The sequence below is a fragment of the Gossypium hirsutum genome, chromosome D10 (genome assembly GCF_007990345.1).
Source record: "Gossypium hirsutum isolate 1008001.06 chromosome D10, Gossypium_hirsutum_v2.1, whole genome shotgun sequence".
Classification (NCBI taxonomy): Eukaryota; Viridiplantae; Streptophyta; class Magnoliopsida; order Malvales; family Malvaceae; genus Gossypium; species Gossypium hirsutum.
This window is the reverse complement of record NC_053446.1, coordinates 7323861-7347114: the sequence shown is the minus strand read 5'-3', so window position 1 is coordinate 7347114 and position 23254 is coordinate 7323861. Positions and strand designations below refer to the sequence as shown.

The 23254-nt window shown below is 34.0% G+C and overlaps 2 protein-coding genes across 2 annotated transcripts; both read left to right on the top strand.

Moving 5' to 3' along the window:
* The first annotated feature begins 9156 nt into the window (after nucleotides 1–9156).
* Nucleotides 9157–15026, top strand: LOC107913895 (tRNase Z TRZ3, mitochondrial). Its single transcript, XM_016842561.2, has 13 exons — nucleotides 9157–9656; nucleotides 9874–9963; nucleotides 10820–10864; nucleotides 10953–11007; nucleotides 11224–11267; nucleotides 11355–11747; nucleotides 11862–12130; nucleotides 12217–12364; nucleotides 12455–12505; nucleotides 12805–13208; nucleotides 13306–13969; nucleotides 14309–14613; nucleotides 14740–15026. The coding sequence occupies exons 1-13, from the start codon at nucleotides 9282–9284 to the stop codon at nucleotides 14744–14746; spliced, it is 2850 nt and encodes a 949-aa protein (XP_016698050.1). The 5' UTR covers nucleotides 9157–9281; the 3' UTR covers nucleotides 14747–15026.
* A 1596-nt stretch (nucleotides 15027–16622) lies between these two features.
* On the top strand, nucleotides 16623–19682 carry LOC107913894 (putative methylesterase 14, chloroplastic). Its single transcript, XM_016842560.2, has 5 exons — nucleotides 16623–17443; nucleotides 17978–18217; nucleotides 18298–18441; nucleotides 18530–18664; nucleotides 19223–19682. Exons 1-5 carry the CDS (start codon nucleotides 17198–17200, stop codon nucleotides 19493–19495), a joined length of 1038 nt encoding a protein of 345 aa, XP_016698049.1. The 5' UTR covers nucleotides 16623–17197; the 3' UTR covers nucleotides 19496–19682.
* The last annotated feature ends 3572 nt before the right edge of the window (nucleotides 19683–23254 follow it).

Genomic DNA, 23254 nt, shown 5'->3' with positions numbered 1-23254 from the left:
ATGAAATGGTCATTTTTGGTTGCCTATTAGATGTAAAATTGATGCCAAAATGATGTGATTTAAGTATGCATGTGAAAGGTGAGAAATGTGGCTTAAACCAAGTCTATTTTCGTGCCACATGGTTTGAACACACGGGTGTATGACTCGACTGTGTGACCTCTATTACTTTTAAAATTTTTACAAGTTTCAGAAATTTTTATATGTGACCAGTTTAGTTCCGAACCTTCTCTAATGTATGTTTAAGGTTTCGTAGACCTCTAAAAGGGAAAATATGTGTATGATTGAATGATATTTATTAATGTTGGATTATTTGATTGAGAAATGAATGCTGAATGTTGTGTTTCGATCGGTGATACCTCGTAAACCTATTTTGGCGACGAACACGGGTTAGGGGTGTTACACTCTCGTTACTGTAACAGTTCGATTTTTAATGATGTCGAAAATAGTGGTTCGAGACCACCAAATCCGGAAAATAAGCTCGTAATTTTTTATTATTTAATATTTACGAGCCAAATGTGGTTTTTAAAATATTTTTGAATTAGTAATTTGTGTTTTATAAGGCTTTATTAGGTCAAGTGATTTACAAAAAAAGGTATCGAGATCTCAGTCCTATAAACCGAGCCATAAATATTTTTATAAATATTTACGATGTGTCATTAAGGTAGTATTAAAGTTTCGTTAGAAAATTTTAACGTTTTGGTAGTTAATTAATTAAAAAGTACTAAATTGAAAAAAGTGCAAAACTTGCTAATTAAAGAAATAGTGATTAAATAGCCTAAATAGTAAATAAAGGAGGACTAAAAGGGCAATTGGACCTACATGGGATGGCTGAGGCGGCATAAGCATAGAAAAATCAAGAAATTGATGTGAAATAAGGGCAAAATTATAAATTTTGCCAAATTTAAGTGAAATAAATGGGAAATTAAAATTCTAGACATTTTCATCATCATTTTTTAGCTCTAAAGTAGCCATTGAAGAGAGTTTAAGCTGGTTTTTCAATATTTGCTTCATATCCGGATAGAGCAAAAATGGAGTTAAATAGTGGAAAAAAAAGTCCCGGTAAGTTCATATAACTTAATTGTGTATATTTATATGCTTATATTGAGTGTTAAATATGAAAATTGTGTAAATCTCATATATGTGTATGTAATTAATCTCATAATTGAAAATCTCTGATAAATAAATAAGTCCCGTTTGGATAATGAGATTCGATGGATATAAGGTTTTATTTTTCGAAATGGTAGTGTTCCTGCATATGTTGCGGACGTACCGTAGCTCAAAAGAGCGTCCCGTTACAAGCCCTCTCAAGCTAGACCTGTCCATGGGCCGGGCAGCCCGGCCCGGCCCGATGGCCCGCCCGAAATATGGGAGGGTTCGGGTAAAAATATAGGCCCGAAATATGGGCTTGGGTAAAAAAACGATGCCCGTTTAAAAAATGGGCTGGGCTCGGACTCAACTTTTTTGGCCCTAGCCCGGCTCGAATTTAATAAATATATATTTTTAATTTTATTTTTTAATTTTAAAATACTTTAAAAATATTTTTATTTTTTTATTTTTAAAATATTTTTTTGTGTTTATTAAAAATCGGGCCGGGCTCGGGCTTATTATTTTTTTCCCGGGCTGAGCCCGGGCAAAATTTTAGGCCCATATTTTGGGCCGGGTAGGTCCCGGACCCGGGCCTAAGAGGTGGGTCGAAATTTTTTCTGGGCCCGGCCCGGCCCGGCCCATGGACAGGTCTATCTCAAGCTTCCCATTATAGTGTTCTTGCGAGCTTCCTGTTAAATGCTCTTCGGAGCATCCTGATCGGTTGCAACCTTACATGTGTTCTGGGCACACTGCAGCTCTTATGAGCGTTCTGTTTTATGTCTCTTTGTGAGCTTTCTGATTAAAGGCTCTTTGTGAGCTTCCCGTTAGTGCTCACTTGAACTTCCCATTATATGGCTATCTGGTGCTTCATATTAATTGCTCTTTAGAGCTACCTGTTAATTGCTTTTTGGAGCTACCCGTTATAGACTCTTTGCGAGCTTCTCGTTATATTGCCCAGATAAGTTTCTCATTACAAGGCTCAATGGGCTTCCTGTTATAGTGCTTGAGAGAGAGCTTTGTTTAAGTGCTCATAAAAGCACTCCCGGATATGAATTGGCGGACGTATAGTATTGTACACTTCAAGTGTACTACCCAAGTATCCATAGAGATTTCAAATGATTCAACGGGTGAAATTCTGACATGAGAACATGTGAAATCAAAATGAAGCTATTATCTATATATGCATGAAATACTTGGAAACTCGATTCCTGATGAGCTCATCCTTGTTCTTGTTATTCACATGAAATACATGACTAACATGTTTGTTGATGTTATATGTGTTAGGCTAATTGCCAAATTGCTTTGGGTGTATTATGCATGTTTATTGTATAAATAAATGAATGGTAAGTTAATTTCCCATTATACGAACTTACTAAGCATTAAGTGCTTACTCTGTCTTATTTCCTCTATTTAATAGTACTCGGAGGCTCGTAAAGGTTGGAAACTGGTCAGAGCTACATCACGCTATTCCCCGAACTTTTCGGTATATATATAAATAGTAAACTAATTTTCGTAATAATGGCATGTATAGGTTAAATGTCACCGTTGATGGCAAAGTAATGTTGGTTGAAATTAGTTATTGGAATGGCTATTAAGTGATATGTTTTGATATGTAAATAATCTTAATATGCTTGATGAGTATGTTTAAAGGGTTGAATGAGGAAAATCATATAAGTATATTGGATATTAGTTTATGATAGTGTATTTGGTAAAACGTGTTTATAAGTATTAGGCTATCTTGGTAAGTTGGACATTTGATCATAGGTATTAATATGTCATGCATAAGATTTGAATTTGGCTAGGTTTAAATGTATTGAATTGGCTCTTGAATGTGTTTAAGTGTTTATATAGGTGGAAGGTGAAATTGGGTGAAGAATAAGGCTTGGAAATGACCTTATTTTGTCCACACGAACAGAGACATGGGCGTGTGTCTCAGCCGTATGTGACACACGACCTAGCACATGGGCGTGTGTTCTGGCTGTGTGACTCCTACACCTAAAAAAATTGCAAGTCAGAGAGTTACATGGGCTGGGGACACGACCGTGTGCTCTACTTCAAATGCCACACGACTTGAGACACGGGTGTGTCACTTGGCCGTGTGAGCCACACAGCTTGGCCATACAGGCGTGTGTCCCCTGTACCTTAGAAAAATTTTGAGATTTTACGAAAAATTCTCTGAGTTTCCGATTTAGTCCCGACTTGTTTCTAATGTATGTTTTGGGCCTCGAGGGCTCATATAATGGACTATGTTGACACCATTTTTTTTATCGAAAAACGGGGTCGACTTGGGTTTTGAAAATGAAAACGGGAGTCGCCACCAATCCTTTTTAATGAGGTGTGATCGGATCACCTTAAAAAGTGGTTGTTTTTAATAAACGATTTAATTTTATTAAAACAACAAGTTTGGTCCACGAAATTCAGAAAAAAACGGGTTCAGGAGTCGGTTACGCACGATGAAGGATTAGCACCCTCGATACGCCCAAAATTGGTACCTAGTTGATTACTTAATGTCTTAGTGTCAAAAAACTGAAAATTTTAAAGAAATTTAAAATACGATCCTAAAAAAACTCGAATGGCATGGATTAAAATTCAATAGAATATTTGGCTATTCGGTCAATCAAAAAATCGAAACCCAGCATATTATGGCACGTTCCTCGAATTTCCAAACGCAAAACATTGCCTTATTTTGAAATTTTTAAAAGGATATTTAGCCATTTGGTTGAATGAGAAAAATCGACACCCAGCACATTAGGGCACGTTTTCTCGAATTTCCAAACGCAAAACATTGCCTTATTTTAAAATTTTTTAAAGGATATTTAGCCATTTGGTTGAACGAGAAAAATTGACACCCAGCACCTTAGAGCATGTTTTCTCGAATTTCCCAAACGCAAAACATTGTCTTATTTTAAAATTTTTAAAAGGATATTAAGCCATTTGGTTGAACGAGAAAAATCGACACCCAGCACCTTAGGGCATGTTTTCTCGAATTTCCAAACGCAAAACATTACCTTATTTTAAAATTTCTAAAAGGATATTAAGTCATTTGGTTGAACGAGAAAAATCGACACCCAGCACCTTAGGGCATATTTTCTCGAATTTTCAAACGCAAAACATTGCCTTATTTGAAAATTTTTTCGTTTTTGATAAATCCGAGTAAAATGTAAGATAATGATAATGATGATAATGTAAATAACACAAGCAAAATAAGAAAAGATAAATAAATAAGATGGCAAATATATAATGAAAAGAAATCAACAAATAAAAGTAAATAAACAAATAAAAAAATTTAAAGCACTTAAATAAAATAAAAATAATAATAAGCATGTAAATAAATAAACAAATTAACACCAAATAAAACAATAGTAGTGAATAACATTATAAAATATATATATGTATGTATGAATTTAAAAAATATATATATATAAAGGTATGTTTTAAATTATAAAGATTGTATATAAGTAGGTATATGTATTTATGAAAATAAAAATATGTATATAGATATATAGATATGTATATAAGTGGTAAAATATGTAAAAATATATAAATATATATAAGTTTTAAAAAATAATGTATGTATATCATAAAAATATATGCATGTATATATATATCGAGATTTGAATAAAAAATATAAATAAGTAGGTAGTAATAATATTATTAAAAATAAGAATGTTAAAAATAATTAAAATAAATAATAAAAGATAAAAAAAGACTAAATCGAAATAAAAACAAAGATACAGGGCCAATTCGAAATAATAAATAACAAAAAGGATCAAATTGCGAAACACGTAAAAAGGGAAGGATCGAAATAGTAAATAAACCAAAGTTCTAAAACGCAGCACTTCAGTAGACTAAAATGAAACAAAAGTAAAATTTTAAGGCTTGATCAAAATAAAAGAAAACAACGAAATAGGACCAAACTGTAATGTGCTGAAAAATAGAAGGGACTGCGCGCATAAATAACCCATTCGAAGAAAACACGAGGATCCTCCCCCAGGGTTGGGTCACCACGCGGGTCAGGGCCAAAACGACGTCGTTTTGGCACCTGACCCCTAAGGGTAAAACGGCACCGTTTTATGGGGGTTATTTAAACCCAAAATTTTTTTAAATCTTCATTCTCTTCTTCTCCTTTTAAAAAAAAGCTGAGAAAACTCTCTCCCCCTTTCCCAAATTCGGCCATGGTCCGGCCTAGATCACCGGCGTGCCTCCGCCGTAGCGCCGCCGTAGGCGGCGGCCGGAGATGCAAAACAAAACCTATTTGGTTCCTCTCTTAGGCCGGTTGCTTCCAGGCCGTGGATCTAGGGCCAAACTAGCGAAAAACGGACCAAAGAAGCGAAAATAGGGGCTAAACCATTTGGCTTCCTCCTCATCCGGCGCGGCGTTTGGCAGAAAGGTACCTCATTTCCCCCTTTTTTTTATTTATGCATGTAAAACGAAAAGAAAAACAAAAGAAAAAAAAGGATGAAAAACGAATCTAAAAAAACTAACAAATCACCTTGAATCCTTTTTTTTCTTTGTATTTCTCTGCTAATGTTTTCGTTACAAAAGATGAACTAAAAAAAACCAAAAAAAAAGAACCCCCTAAAATGTTACAAGTTCGGCCTTTATAGCCGATTTATTACTGCTTCTGTTGTTGCTTTTTCTTGTTTGTTTGAAGGTAACCGGCGGCGCAAGTGGACGGGCGGTGATGGACGCGGATGGGTCGTTCGGCGGCAGTGGCGGCGATGGCAGAGGGCCAAAAGTCTCTGAAACCCTAGGCAGATATTTTTTAGGGAAATTGGGCCTGGGCTATTGGGCTTCGGGTTTGGGTGTAAATGGGTTTTGGGTTTAATTGTTTTGGGCTGAGGGTTAATGGGTTAGTTTAATTGGTTTGGTGTATTGGTAGGGTTAATTGGGTTGTATTGGGTTTTGGGCTAAAAATTAGGCTTGTACAAACTATATGATAAAATTATGACTAATTTCTTATATGAATGTGAAGTAATATGAAATATTTGAGTCTGATCGGTAAACCCTGGTAATGCTCCTAAACCTTGTTTCGGCGACGAATACGGGTTACGGGTGTTACAGTTACGCCCAAAATTGGTACCTAATTGATTACTTAATGTCTTTAGTGTCGAAAATTGAAAATTTGAAGAGATTTTAGAATGCGACCCCACTTTGCATAACGTTATTATTTAAACCGCTTGAATAAATCAAAACGTATGTAAAAAGGCTCTCTTATCTCGAGGTAACGAAATGTAACATCCTGTAAGTTAGGACATGACATCTCGAATCCTTGAAAATAAGCTTACTATTTATTTAATTATTGTTTAAATATCATGTGATTTAATTTTGAAAGAGATGTTCAGCTATCTAGGTTCAAAGAGAAAGTTGAATCCCGTAACTTAGGGCACGACTTCTCGAATCTCCAAATACAGAACATTGCCTTGATTTTAAAAATTTCCTTTTTATACTTCGAGTAAAAATTAATGTAACACTTAAAATGATATATATTTAATTTATTCGGGTATCGTATGAAAAACGAACAAATATTTTTAACTGTAATGTATAGTACAATGATAATGAAATAATGTAAAATAGCTATATGGGTAGAATATTAAAATGATAAATAATAAATAATAGAATACTATAATAATGATGTAATTATAATAATGATAACAATATTAATAATCAGATAGCAATAATAAAATAAATAAGGTAACTTCAAATAAAAATGAAAATGGAAAATGCATAATTTAAAAAGGATAAATAAACATAACATGAAGATATTAAAAATAATAAAAGAAATAACAAAACAACGAGAATAATAAAAAAATTAAAAATAAAATAATAACGATAAAAATAAAAATAAAATAAAAAACATTTTGTGGAAAGGTTGAAATTAAATAGACTAAAGATTAAATCGAAATCAGAATGAAATTAGGGGGATGAATTGTAAATAATAAATAATAATAATAATTAATAAAACATAATAAAGGATTAAAATGAAACGCACAAAAAGAAATAGAGACTAAGCATGAAATTATCCCAAACTCCTTACACATCGTTCCATAGGGACCAAAATGAAAGAAAAATAAAATTAAGTGGTAAAACTTAAAAAGAAAAAAAACTACATTGTAAATCATCCAAAAAGTAGAAGGGCCAAAAGCGCAAATAGACCCTCCAGCTAAAAAACACGCTGATCCTAGGTTGATCCGGGTTGGGTCGTCGGGTCGACCGACGTCGTTTTGGGGCATTTCAGAATAGGCTAAAACAGTGCCGTTTTGGCACCCTATTTAAGTAAAAAAAACTTCAAAAATTCATTCCTACAATGTTTAAAAAAAATTGAAAATCCCTTTTGTTTCTTTTTCTTTGAAATCGCCTCAGGGTCTGGCCAACGGCGTCGTCGTGGATCGCCACGACCACTGGTCATTGGCGACGGCAGCCACCATCCCCGGTGGTCGGAGTTCAATAAAAAGGCTTGTTTTGACCGTTTTATTTCCCTCGACCTCGATCTGAGGCCAAAATATCCAAAAAAAACCCACAAAAATTCGAAAAAGAGAAAAAAAAAAGAAAATCAAAGGAACCTTTCGGTTCCCAGTCACCCCCGACGAGGCTTTCAGCGAACCACCACAGATTCAGCCACCTTCCAAGCCAGAAAAGTCTCCGGCGACGGCAGTTGAGGTAAAACCTTTCATATTTTTTGTTTTATATATATGATATGTTTTAAAATAAAATAAATATGCAAAAGCAAAACAAATACCTTTCTTAAAAACTATTGTGAGTTTTTATTATTATTTCTTATTTATTTTTGTAAAAAAACATTGGATTCGACTTTTATATCCTTTCATACATATTTTATCTACTATTTTTGACTACTATTCTTTGCTGTTTTTGTTTCTGTCATTTTTCATCCTTTTTTGCAGGTTTGGCGCTCGGTCAATGGAGGAGATAAAATGCAGACCTTTTGCTACTTTGGTGAAACAGTAGCAGAAAGGTGCGTCATGCCTCGAGACGAGGCACCTCGGCGGCGTGCGTGTGAAAGGAGGAGCGGCGCAGAGGGGCTTAGGGTTTTTTTGGTTTCTGAAAATGTTTAAGTTGTTGGGCCAACGGGCTGTTAGGGTTTTTTCTTATTTTGGGCCATTTGGGCCTTTTTTGTAACTGGACTTGTAATTATTTTATTTTTATTTGGTTTGGTTTGGGCTCGGGCAAAAATGACCTATTACAATTCAAATAATAACAACAAATAGTAGTAACATAATAGTGAAATAGTAACAAAATAGGGAGAAAACAACAAAAAATAGTAGATTTTTTTGTCTTTTTGTGAATCCGAGTTGGCCCGGGCCAAAAATGCCTTACTTAAGGCTCGGCCCATTTTTACCCAAGCTAATTTTTTAAGCCTATATTTTTGTCTAAACTTTCTCACATTTCAGATGGGCTTTTGGGCCTAGCCAAATGACCTGACCCATGAGCAGGTTTAGGTGTAGTGGTAAGACATATTATTTGAAACTAGTAAATTGATATAACATTACATATGTAATAATATATTTACTGTATAAATTTTTGGAATAGTAAAATTTAATAATATTAAAACTATAAATTTAAAAATAAGTTTTATTTCCTTAATTTTAAAACATAAAACTATACATTAAAAATAATAAAACATCAAACATTCATATTTGAAAACAAGTACATGAAAAATTGTTGACTGAATACTAGCACCATAACAGTGACAAGAATAAAGTATTTATATTCCACCCACCACCTTTCGTTTAGTTTTTCATGAAAAATAATAAAAATTGAAGGGTAATTATGCATTTTGGTATCTAAACTTGGCTTTAAGATGCATATTGGTACCTAAGAGTTTTCTTTAGTCCAATTAGGTACTTGAACTTGACTTTAAGGTTCAATTTAATACCTAAAGTTTATTTTGGTCCAATTAGGTATCTGAACTTGGCTTCTTGGTTCAAATTGATACCTGAATTTGATTTTTTTTTTCAATTTAATAGTTACGATAAATGACTTATTTGCAAGTTCAGGTACCAAAATGTATATTTACCAAAAATTGAATGATCCAAATGGCAGAGGGGCCAAGCCAGGTAAGGGTCCGATAGAACTGGGGAAAAGCCTTGAAAAAAAGAGAGCGAAAACCCTTGCAAAAACCTCACAAGCAGGCAGGTAAAGCTGAAGCCTCGTCCAACATTTTGGTGTTTAAAAAAATGCGATATGTTTCTCCGAATTTGCGCCTCCTCTTCTCACCTCCTTTAAGACCCACTCTTTCTGTCCCTCTCTTCATCTCTAAACCCAATCCAAAACCCTTCTCCTTCTCCACTATCCTCGCTTCTTCTTCCTCAAAACGACCACGTTCCTTTTCCAATCTTTCCAGAAGAAGTAACAGCACTTTCAAAGACCGTAAAGGTGGAGGCAGAGATATGACTATGGAGGAAACAACTGGGCAGTCAAAGGACTCTTCTTCTTCTTTTGGGCTTAATAAAAGAAGGGCTGAAGGTCGAGATAAGAGTGATAGGCCTAAAAAGAATCCCCAGTTAAAAGAACGCAAGCTTAATCCTACTAATACTATTGCATATGTACAGGTGCATTAAAAAAACTGTGGTTTGGAATTTTAGGCAATTTGAGTGATTTTCTAAAATGGGTTTGTGTTGTTTTTTAGATCGAAGTTGTGAATTTTGAGTAATTTCGTTTTAAAAAGTTGAGAACTTTTGGATAACAAATTGCATTATTTGACTTTTTATTTCATTTTTAGTCATTGGTTCTGTTTAAAGCAGTTGAAGTTTTTATTACAATCTGCAGATTTTGGGGACTGGAATGGATACACAAGACACATCGCCTTCAGTCTTGCTCTTCTTTGACAAACAAAGATTTATTTTTAATGCCGGAGAGGTAAGCACTATGGCTTATTTACAATTTTAAGGATTTTATAGAGTGGAATGTAGTCCATACTTATTATGCATTTCTCATGTGTAGCTTCAGCACAATTTATATTGCATCTTCCAGCTTAATATAAAGCTCGTATTTCCTCATTATGCGTAAGAAATATTCTAACTCTGCTTAATGTATATAGTCCTAATGTGACTGGTGAGGTAAATATTAATCAAGGAAAGACCTAGAAGAATCCTGGGTATTTTTATCTATTGAAGTTGCTTCGTTTGTTCACTCAAAAAGTTTCTGAAAGTGCAATCCAAGCAATTACCGGTATAGTGGTATGTAGGAAGTCTAGTGAACTCAAGTGTTATGGTCCCTAGTTAACTTACAATTACCTATAGTGTCACATAATTAATGCCTAAGCTGTTGTCTGGTCTTGTCCATTTACTATAGATCACAGAATCAAACACGTACTAGGACCAGAAGGATAGTGGTTCAGTTTCATGTATGCTTAACTGTGGATTTTGGCCAGTGGATAGTGGCCTATTGTTCACTGCAATTATAATCATGCATTGGATGCAATATTCTTTGTTCTTTTGCTGGATAAACAGATGGGCATTGCCCTTGTCTTTTATGAGCTTAAGTTACCTTTTCTATGAGTTTAAATGTCAATGGCTAAGTTTCTTAAGCGGTGGTTGGCATCAACTTTGAATTGTCTTACCAATGACTATTTGGGCCTTGAAGGTAGAATGGATCTAGGACAGTTTGTAAATGTTAAGCAACATTGGCAGTGATGAAGTACGATAAAATTCCTCTAGAAGACTTATGAGCTCTGACCAGTATTGTCGTTAATTATTAACTGCTGTTATGGCAGGGATTACAAAGATTTTGCACTGAGCATAAAGTAAAGTTATCAAAGGTATACACGTTTCTTTTGACATGAATATTTTTGCCAGTTTATTCACTTTCGATCTAGAAAGATAGTCTGATGTGGATTTTTTTTCCAGATAGATCACATATTTCTCTCACGGGTCTGCTCAGAAACAGCGGGTGGACTTCCAGGTTTTTCTTGAATCTTGTTTATAATGCTCTGTAGAAGTTTGATATATCATTATTTTTGAGCTTTACTTCTCTGTTTATTTTGAAAGATTCCTGGAGGTCCACACAGAAAAATTGTTGCTAATTGCTTGAAGTAAGAAGCAATGATATTCTGTTAAAGACATTCTAGGCATGCAAAGGTTATTCCCTGAATTGTTGAGTTTAACTTCTTTCTCGTAGGTTTGCTGCTGACTTTGGCTGGCATGGGTGAAGAAGGGTACAGTGTGAGTGTCTGAATGATATAAAATATTTCACTTTTTCTTGACATTTTTGTCCCTATTACTTAAGTACTAGACTCTATTGCTGTAAAGGTCAAAATCTGGGGACCTTCAGATCTCAATTTTTTAGTTGGTGCAATGAAATCTTTCATTCCACATGCAACTATGGTTCACACTCAGAGCTTTGGACAGTCTCCCATTTCTGATGCTGCGGAAAATGTGACTGCTCCAATTAAAGCTTCAGATCCTATTGTTCTTGTCAAAGATGAGGTTGTCAAAATATCAGCAATTCTCCTACAACCTCATTGCTTACAACAGTCCCAAATAAAGCCTGGTGAAATGTCTGTCTTATATATTTGTGAATTGCCCGAGCTTATGGGAAAATTTGACCCTAAAAAGGCTGCAGCTCTTGGCCTGAAAGCCGGGCCAAAGTATAGCGAGCTACAGCATGGTAAATCAGTGAAGTCAGACCGCCTAGACATCATGGTGGGTGATCTGTTACCAAGGAAAATACTTGTGGTCTTATGCTTTTCATGCATCAGTTATTTGTCTAGTTGCTATACTTTTTGACCCCCTATAAATTTTCCTTGCTGTGCATAGGTTCATCCAGCTGATGTAATGGATCCTCCTGTTCCTGGTCCCATTGTCATCCTGGTTGACTGTCCCACAGAATCTCATCTACAGGAATTGTTATCCATAGAATGCCTCAATGGATATTATACAGATGTATCAAGTCACCTAACAGAGAGTACCAAGATGGTAAACTGTGTCATTCATTTAAGTCCTGCTTCTGTTGTAAGCAGTCCCAACTACCAGAAGTGGATGAAGAAATTTGGTTCAGCGCAGCATATTATGGCTGGACATGGAAAGTAAGTCGCTTCACTTCTTTCAGGGCACAGGTATTATGCATCATTGCCTATGAACTGATGATTTTCTTATTTATGTCACTCTGCAGGAAGACTCTTGAGGTTCCAATTCTAAAATCAAGTGCAAGAGTTACATCACGACTTAATTACTTATGCCCACAGTTCTTTCCAGCTTCAGGTTTCTTGTCTCTTCAGCACCTTAATTACTCAACATCAGATGATATTAGTTCAAGTGAGGTCTGTTTACATTCTAGAATTGACATTTTTTACAATCAGGTTTATTATTCCATGAAAAGTTTGCATGCAACTTAGTATTTTTTTTTCTAGGGTCCCACTTTGAAGATCTGTGAAAGTATTCCTGCTGAAAATCTCTTAAAGGTATTCTTCTTGTGGTGGCAGTCACTGCTTCTTTTTCTTTTTTCCTTAAAAATGAAAGAAACGAACATTAAGAATCAATTTTCCTGCCAAAAAATGGCATTTTCTGTTCCATGAATCAAGTGAATAATTGGTTTGTTAGATTTTAGTATTAAAAGAAGTGAATCATTTAAGTGAAAAACATTTCCATGAATTAAGTAAATAACTGACTGTTTATATATATTGAGCTCTGGACTCTTCAAGAAAATTAACAGTGCAATAGTTTCCTCTTTAAGAGTTTTTCTTACTTATATTTTGGACAGTTCACATTGCGCCCTTATGCTCAACTGGGACTGGACAGATCACATATTCCAACTCCAATGGGTCAGTCTCAAGTAGTTGATGAGCTTCATTTAGAAATTCCAGAGATTGCTGATGCTGCACAACATGTCAGAGAGTTTTGGCAGGAGCTTAAAGAAAGTAGAGAGGTATTACCTACTTCAAATGATAATGGTGTTATGATTGGAGAACCATGGTTGACGGAAGATACCCTGCCTGGTTGTTTGGAGAACATAAGGAGAGATGACCTTGAAATTGTTCTTCTTGGTACGGGTTCATCTCAGCCTTCTAAGTATCGTAATGTTAGCTCTGTCTATATCAATCTTTTCTCCAAAGGAAGCTTGCTCTTGGATTGCGGAGAAGGGACCCTTGGCCAACTGAAAAGAAGGTAAAATTATCTCAAAATTTTAGTAAGGTATGATTAATATCACGGTCTTTCCTTTTTTCTCTCTTAACTCATGATTGCGTCTCTATTGAGAAAACAGATATGGTGTAGATGGTGCAGACAAGGCTATTAGAAATCTAAAATGTGTTTGGATCTCTCATATTCATGCTGATCACCACACAGGTTTGGCGAGAGTGCTTGCTTTGAGACGTGATTTATTGAAAGGAGTGCCTCACGAACCATTACTGGTTATAGGACCGAGACAGCTTAAGCGATATTTAGATGCATATCAAAGACTTGAAGATCTTGATATGCAGTTCCTTGATTGTAGGAGTACCACAAAAGCTTCATGGGATACTTTCGTGAGGGATGGTGCATCAAATAATGATGGATCATCTCCACAAAGTCCAAGGCATTCAAATGCCAAAAATGAAAGCATGCAAGAAATTAATCAGACTCTGTTTGCTAAAGGTAGTCGTATGCAGAGCTATTTGTGGCAACCAGGCAGTCCAGTTGATCATTCTGCAGCTTATCCATTCCTAAAGAGCTTGAAGAAAATGCTAGGTGAAGCAGGATTAGAGGCTTTGATTAGTTTTCCTGTTGTGCACTGTCCCCAGGCGTTTGGCATTGTCTTGGAAGCTGCAGAGCGTGTCAACAGTGTCGGAAAAGTGATCCCAGGATGGAAGATTGTGTACTCCGGTGACACTAGGCCCTGTCCAGAACTGGTAGATGCATGTCGTGGAGCAACAGTTCTCATACACGAGGCAAGTTTTTATTGCATTAGATATTAATAGCATGTTTAATTGATCATCATCGTAACTAATAGTTCTGCCATCACCTTCCTTAGATAATACAATGCAAGTTTGTAAATTTAAACATACTTTCATGGAGGACATGACATAAAGATATTTGATTGGTGCATTCAGATGCATTCGTATTCTCCATGTCTATTTGGTGTATAATCCAACTATTTAGGGTTCTTTAGTGGTTATTCAGCTTTGAGTTTAATTTGAAACTGGATCTCTTTTGTACTTGCATTAGCCATCACCGTCACATTCTCAAAGCTAATTTGATTGACCGGCTTACACTTGATCATATTACAGGCAACTTTTGAGGATGGTTTGGTTGATGAGGCCATCGCTAGAAACCACAGCACAACCAAGGAAGCCATTGAAGTGGGGAACTCCGCTGGTGCTTATCGCATCGTCCTAACCCATTTCAGCCAAAGATACCCGAAAATTCCTGTATTTGATGAGACACACATGCACAAGACATGCATTGCTTTCGACATGATGAGTATTAACATAGCAGATTTGCCAGTGCTTCCCAAAGTTCTTCCATATCTTAAATTGCTTTTCAGAAATGAGGTAGCAGTTGATGAGTCGGATGATATCCTAGATGCTTTGGTGTAAGCTTCTTGACATATAATGAATTAATTGTTTTACCATTTCCATATTTCTCTCATAATTTAAGAAGACCTTACATTGTTCATACCACTACCAGTTTTTAATTGTTTTAAGCTTGTCCATCTCAGTTTGTAACCCTGGTGTCAAAGAGGAGCTGCCTGGGAAACAAATAGTAGCAAGTGTAAAAGATTGTGCCAATGATCTTTTAGTGATTGGTTAGTACTGAAGGAAGAAACTATAGAAGGAGAATATTACATAATCAAATTGGTAATATTCCAACACTGAAAAATCTGAGTAGTTGAGTAAAGTTTAAGCTTCTAATGGATGAATCATGAATTGTCTTTTGTCTCTCTTGGGGTTTCTATCTTACACTAATAATTAAATAGAAATACAATAGCCATATGGTTTGGTCAAACACCACCATATTATTATTGGTTCTAAGATCATCATTAAATTAGGCTCATAAACTAATTGAGGATTGAGACAGGGACCTAAAACAGATAAAATTAATAGCGGTACATTTAACTTCACCCGTTTGGACAAAATTAGACCAAATAAAATATGGAAAACGCTCTGTTTATTCCACTATTTAAATTGGTTGTTGAATCCCAATCCTCTTTCTCACCAGGACCAGCAATAAAATCTATAAATTTAAAGAGATTAGATCCATGGTTTAGAAGTTTAAATATCAGAATCAGCACTTTGGTGATTGTAAGGATGGTCATAAACCCCTAATTTCCCATTTATAGTTTCAATTTTCAGTTCATATATGGAGAAAAAGAGGGTAAAAAGAGCAGACTCAGTTTGGTGGGTAGGAGAGGACAACTACAAAGCAATCTAATTAAAGAAAGAGGCCACACTGTTGGAATTGCTTGTACGAAGGGGGTTTTATTGAAAAGGGAATGAAAAAATAAGTTTGTTACGAGAAGGTAGGTTAAGATTTTCTGTAATCAATACTTTTTTCGCTTTAATTTTAAATTTTTAAAAATGAAATTTTTAAATTTTGGCTCTTCATAATTTATAAAATTTTAAGTTAATATATGATAAAATTATATTTGGGCCCATAAAAATTGACAAGGTTTTGATTTAATCTTTTAAAATATTATAAAGATATAGATTATTAAAATGGTAAAATTGCATTTTAACTCTCATAAAAATTGACAACTTAATTCGACTTCCCAAAACATTTAATCTCGCCTAATTTAAAAATTAAATTCTAATTAATAACACTATAAATTAACTTCTGTTAAAATTAGATATGCTTTATCAATTAAATTTTTATTTTTAAATATTAAAATATCACATATTCAAATTCAAGAGATATCATTGATGATCAAATCCACATCAGAAGATAACAATGATACATGGCTGTTTTCAAATTGTGCAAATTATATTTTAAATAGCTCAAGTTTAATTTTAATGTTGAGTTTGGTATTTGAGGTTTTTCTTTTCTTTTGTGTTTTGTGCGTGTTCTAATTAGGTAAATGTAATTTAGGCCTTTTATAATTTATAAAATTTTAAATTAGTAATGGTAAAATTATACTTTGGACATCATAAAAAATATAAACTATTAAAATGATGAAATTATATTTTTACTATAATAAAAATATATAATTTTATTCTACCCCACCCCCAAAATTTTAGGCTTCGTCAATGCATACATGTCAAACATTCATTGAGTTGTTTAATTTAAGTACCAAATTAAATATTAAAACCAAACTCAAAGACTAATTTAAATTTAAAAAACTCAAATACCAAATAACATATTAACTCTTCTATATACTAAACCTTCCTCTCCTTTCATACACGAACTTAAAGCTAAGCGTGCCCCACAAGTTAAACAAACCTCTTTACTATTTTAGTCCTTCAACTTTAAGTAAATAGATGACCAGAGTATATTTATATTAATATTGTTAGAACGCAAAATCAATGAATAAAATACAAGACAAAACAGTGACTGCTCCTTCAACTCAAACCACATAAATAATTATAATAATCATCTACCATGGGGGTGATTGATAAAAACAACAACATTGGTGTCCAAAAATAAGACAAATGTCTCTCCTACTTACCCCAACCAAACTCTTCTTCATTTTGTATTGAACACCATTTAGCAGTAAAACTGGAATAACCCCAAATCAACGGTCAACAAACAGTATAAATAACATTTCTTCATTTTGTAGACAAAGAGAGCAAAGCATTCAAAGTCTCTGTCTTTACCGTTGATAGAATTTGTATCCAAGCCACAATAAATGTCACTTAATTTTAGTTGGCTGCCTCTGAATCTGAATTAAGCAGCTCTCAACACATTTGTTTAATGTTTTTTTTATATGCATTTATAACCTACTTCTTCTAACTCTTTATTTTTCTCCTCTTTCTTCTTATCTCTTTTTCCAACGAATTCTAAATGTAAATAATGAAATCTTGAAGCTGAAAGGTTTTTGCCGTATACAAATTTTTGCTCACTGAAAAAAAACCCATCTTTCCTGGGAAATCTCTTGACTTTCTTCAACTTTCCTAGCAGAAATGATCCTTTAGCTTTCTGGGTTGTGTTAAAAACAAACTTGTTTTGAGGTGTTGTGAAGAATGGGTAATATCATTTACAGGAGAAAGAAGGATAGCAAAGAAAATAATGGATCAAGAAGTAGGAGAATTGGGGGAAGGTCTCAGAGGAAAATGGCTGCAGAAGAAGAGCTTTTGCATAGACAAGCTTTGTCTATGGCTCTTCATCAGCACCAATTGTCTCAGAGATTTGATGGATCCATGTCCAGGAGAATTGGCTCTACCAGCTCTAGAAGACACACTGATCCATTAGCTAATAATGAAAATAAGGTAGTTCTTTTTTTTACTATTAATTATTATTGAATACCGATATTAAGTTACTTGGTGTGTTTCCAGCTTTTCATCTCTAATCATTGTGTTAATTACTGTTTTAGTTGACTGGATCTATGCTGAAAAAGTGAGGTTTTAATGATTGATTGTAGAACAAGAGTAAAATTTTGAGAGAAAAAAAAGATGCTAATCATGGTCCACTTCTTTTGCTTTTTCATTGAAAAAGGGAAAATATTTAACCGATTCACTGTGCTTTGAGCTTTATATCTTCAAAGTAGATTCCAAGTCTCTAATACAATTTAGTTTGAGAAGATAAAGATAGCTTCTTCTTTTTTTTTCTGCTTTATTTTATTTTAATCCAAATTCAAAGTTTAAAAAAGAGGTCTTTTGTTATGGTCAATTTAAAGGCAATCTGGAAACCATTCTTTATTTCTATTTGTGGAACATGCTCTCCTTGAAAGCTTGTGAAAAAGGTCAGTGATAAACTTAATGAAAGCTAAGTGATTTGTGATACTATTTTCATGTTATTTGCAGGTGGTGGAATCTCTTGAAAATATCAAGTTTAGAAGAGTTGTTCTGATACATGGAGAAGGGTTTGGAGCATGGTGTTGGTATAAAACAATTGCTCAGTTGGAGGAAGTGGGTCTTTTACCTACTGCGATGGATCTGACCGGTTCCGGTATTGATCTGACAGATACAAACACTGTCACTACATTAGCTGAATATTCAAAACCATTGATTCAATATCTAGAGGCCCTTCCCGAAGACGAGAAGGTAAGTGAGCATATTTGATATTCTCATGCATTTTATTCATCTGTTATGTTAATAATTTTGATTTCATGAACTATATGAAGGTTATTTTGGTGGGTCATAGCAGTGGAGGTGCTTGCCTTTCTTATGCATTGGAAAATTTCCCAGAAAAGATCTCCAAAGCAATCTTCCTTTGTGCTACAATGGTGTCTAATGGTCAGAGACCTTTCGATGTGTTTGCAGAAGAGGTATTTTTATCGATGCCTTGTTGCCGTTTCTTGTACATCAAGTAATTACATTAAGTCTATGTTACTTCAACTCTTCATTTTGTTGCAGCTTGGTTCTGCTGAACGTTTCATGCAAGAGTCAGAGTTTTTGATTTATGGAAACGGAAAAGATGAGCCACCTACAGGGTTCATGTTCGAGAAACAGCTAATGAAAGGGTTATATTTCAACCAATCGCCAACAAAGGTACTTTTACAGCCTTACAGGTCAAGAACATCATATCAGTGAACCTCGTAAATTTTGAATATCCATTTTTTTTCCCTTTACAGGATCTCCACCATTCTGTAAGCTAGATGTTTAGGATTTATTGTCCTGTTTATTCATTTGTGGCAACAGAACAACAGTGATCGAAGTTGTATTGGAAATAAGAGCACCATAAAATTAAATGTTTGAAGCTTTAGCTATGAAGTATGCATATTATGGCCATTTTTGGGCCAATCAATGTTGTATACGTCACTTCTGTTATTTGGTGTAGTCTTGCATTATGGTTAATGAAATCAAGTGCTGCAATCGTTTGCATGGACAACGTAACATGAAAGGAGTTATATCATTAGACTTTTTGAACAAGAGGCTACGAATATGATGTATGTCAAAACTCAAGATACCGTAGTTTCTGATGATTCGTGTTGGTTATTGGTGAATATTATATTGCATTTTAACATGTTAATACCATGCTCGAGTCTAAATGTTGTGTGCATTTATAGAATCATATTATTCTAACATGATATTTGGTTTCTATTCCAGGATGTAGCTTTGGCCATGGTTACCATGAGACCTACTCCACTGGGTCCTATAATGGAGAAACTGTCACTGTCCCCCGAGAAGTACGGAAGCGGACAGCGGTTCTACATTCAGACATTGGATGACCGAGCTCTTTCACCGGATGTGCAAGAGAAACTAGTAAGAGAGAACCCACCAGAAGGAGTTTACAAGATTAAAGGGAGTGATCACTGCCCATTCTTCTCAAAGCCTCAGTCGCTTCACAAAATTTTAGTAGAAATTGTTCAGATTCCTTAGCTTAATTTCAATAAAGAAGAGAAAAGAAAAGGGACCATATTCTTTAACCTTTATTTCTATTTGTCTCACAGAACACAACTGTTGGTTCATTGTACGGCTCTTAAACTGTCATATGCCGTTCTTGTATGTACAACTACCTTTCTGTAATTATTTTTTTTCTTGCAGTAAAGAGAAAAGCTGTTATACACTTGCATCCTTGTAATTTACATTTTCTTCTAGCAATGCATTGGCTTCTTTTTTATTAAGAACCAATTAAGTACTACCTTAGTTGCTGTAAGTTGGAAGTTGTAGGTTATGCTTCAGCCTATAATATCATAAGACTTGGAGGGGTTTAGGAAATGTACCAAAAAAGTTATTAAGGTATTGAAGGACCTTGTACTATGCAATATTTACGAATTTAGGCCATTACTATAATTTGATATTTCTAATCCTCTGCTTTTCGAAATATGAATTTTCAATTTCGAGATCAACTTTTTTCTGATAATATTGTCAAATAGACTTGCATTTTAGAACATAAGATAATACAACATATGAAAATAAGAAATATCCACTTATGGAAGATCCAGCTCCAGCCCATAGCTAAGGTCAGCATGGTTCATGGCAAAAGTAAACTTCTAAGCACCTTGGATCATACAACAACACCACCACCGATAATTTATCATCATTATTCTTTGATCCACACTTCTTTCCAAATGTAGACCACACACGATTGCTTGCTGATGCATGCTCTTTCCAGTCTAATAAGGTAATTAATCTAGCACCAGGTAAGGACTATTCAAGAACATGTTATGTAACAGACCCATCATTCTTCATATTATGAGCTGCTGGATGCTGATCAAAATGTCTATTGGAACCTGCTGAATGGTATCATCGATATGACATTCTAGGAATACTGCACGTGACATCAATACTGAATCAATCCATTACAGATAGACTAACCGTTTTCTGATGGAATTTTATGACCACTGCTTCCACTAGGTACATTGCTTTTCATTTCTCCTTGGGTTAACTAAAAGACCATATGCAGAAGTGACATACATTAGCTTCCTTAGTTCTTGCAAATTCAATCATAACAACTTGATAAAACAACTATATCCCAAACCTATAGATACTTCCAAGTACAGGATATTCATGTGCAGAAGCATTAATACCTTCGCTGGGATTACGGGAGGCCTGTGCAGATTGTAACACAGAGGGAGTCAAGCGCTCCTCACTAGCTTGTGGAACGTCAGAACGATGAAGAGGGGCTCATACTCCATGATCAGGTCTATCCTTATTTCTTGTAACCTGAACCATGCAGTGCCTTTTTTATGAACTTGTTATCTGAAACACTTTTTGTATCAACATCACATTCCAGTGCAGCAATATCATTAGAGACATGACCAATCATACCCAATCATGAATTCGTAGGTCGCAGAGGTCTCTTGACATTGTCCAGAATAGTTTCAGTTTTCTGCCGGCCTGGACAGCTGCTGAAGATTTGATTTTGGCTCGTTTCATTACTCAAAAGTATGCTTCTAATTAACTTTCCACCAGCCTCCTGTTGTTGACGTTGTCTCGCAGCAGTTGAACCACGTGAATTTGCTACAGAAGATGATGCACCTTGCTGTTCAGATTCACCCTCTGAGACCTAGGAAATATAAAACAAGAATCATAATTTGCATTCAGTAATTTGAAAGGGGAGGGGGTGCAATTCAAAAACCAGCTGCCCAAGCACATATAAAACACATATCAATGAAGTAGAATAAAACTTGAATATAGTTAACAATGGATGAGTGAGTGGAAAGGAGACAAACAAAAGGCAAAACATCTTTCATGAGGAGCAGGTCGATCTTTGGGTTTTAGAAGGATCTTTTTCTTCCAGAATCAGCAGAAAAAGTGATTCCAGTTACAAGACCATCAATGCCACGGACTGCAATTCAACTACCTAAGCAAAAATACGCGGGTAAACAAATGAAAAAGATAAGTTAAACGGACAAACTATTAAAATAGTCACTTTTGTTTATCTCAAGTTATATTTTAACGGTGTAACGGTAAGCTGATCTGACACGTTAAATCATTATTTTAAATAAAAAATTTAGGTTAAATTATACAATTGATCCTCATATTTTTTCGTTTTGAACAATTTAAAATTTTTCTTTTATATTCTTTTAACTTTTTTTTCTTTTTTTCTTTTTATTCTCTTTTGCTTCTCTCTCTGTTTTTCTCTTTTCCTCATCTATTTTAAAGTAGCTTTTCTACGTTTTCTATTTGTTAAAACTAGTCTCTATGCTTCTTTGAAAGTGATTTCTGTCAATGAGGGTGTAAACGTACCCAAACCAAGGATCTAGATTCATAATCAATCTCACGATAACTTTTACTGCATCAACTTTAGAAGAGCCAACTTCATAAGACAATAAGCGCGGTGGATCTGGACCATAAACCACTTTGAAAGGAGAAGTACCAAATGCGGTGTTTATATATAGCATATGTATTTGTGAAAAAGTAGTTTTAGGCTTAGTTTGGATGAGCAGTGCATTTATCTTCAGTGAAATTAATTACTGTAGTGATAGAGTGTGTATTTGAATTCAAATGCAATTGTAAAAGTGAGGTGAGAATAGAAAATAATTATTAAGAAAATTAGATTAGAAATATATATAATAGAAGTTTTTAAAATTATTTTACTTTTACAAAATTATTAAAAATATGTTAATTTCTAAATTTATTTAATAAAATATTAAAATGTATCTTCCGATATCTTATTATAAATATTTTAATTAATTATCTAATAAATTTAAATCATTTATTAGATAAAATGATAATTATTTTTTATAGTTAGTTATTATTTTATAACAATGATAAATATTATTTTCACAAATAATAACATTACACTTGGATCAAATTTTGAAGTACCTAATAATTTTTAATACAAAAAAATATAATGACATAACAAGTTTCATTAATATTAGAAATTAGGTTATAATACAAAATTTCTTTACATAGATGAATTCATTAAACTAGTCACAATGATTTCCCTTAACATCATGGTTTTAAGGTCACCTTCATTGTTAGAAGAACTCGATTCACTTCTATCAAAATGGCCTGAAGAAACTGACAAGTTGGGTATATTGGCCATTTTTTTAAATGTCAACCGACATAAAACCATATATATATATCATAATAAGCATCATTTAAAGATCACCATTATAACAAATACAAGCAAACATATATCTTAAGATATCATGGTATATATACATCCACACGTTTGTTTACAAATATATATATATATGTACACACGTATGTATCTATGTATGGGATTGAATAAGTTAAAGCTTAAAGATACATTACATTACTACAAGCAAATTTACATTTTATCTGTCTGTAACACGGTGGTATAATCAGAAAAAAACATGTTGGGTTCTCCTTGCATGAAGTGTGCATGTCAGAGTCGAAGTACAAAGACAAAATCAATTCATATAGTTACTCGTTTAAATCGATTTAAATTCTAACTAATTTTCTCATTATTTTATGTATTCATATAAATATTTTTATTATTTTTATTGTATAATAATTTTAATTATTTATTGTGTCAAAATTTGAATAAATAAATTAACAATCTTTATATATATTTCAGGAAAAATCTTTATCTTTTAAATAAATTTCTTAAAATCTATAAGTTTTTAATTATATATTTATTCATATAGTTACTCATGTAAAATTATTTATTTTATTGTCAAATTTAAAAAAAATGATAATCTAATCGTATAAAAAAATAGGAAA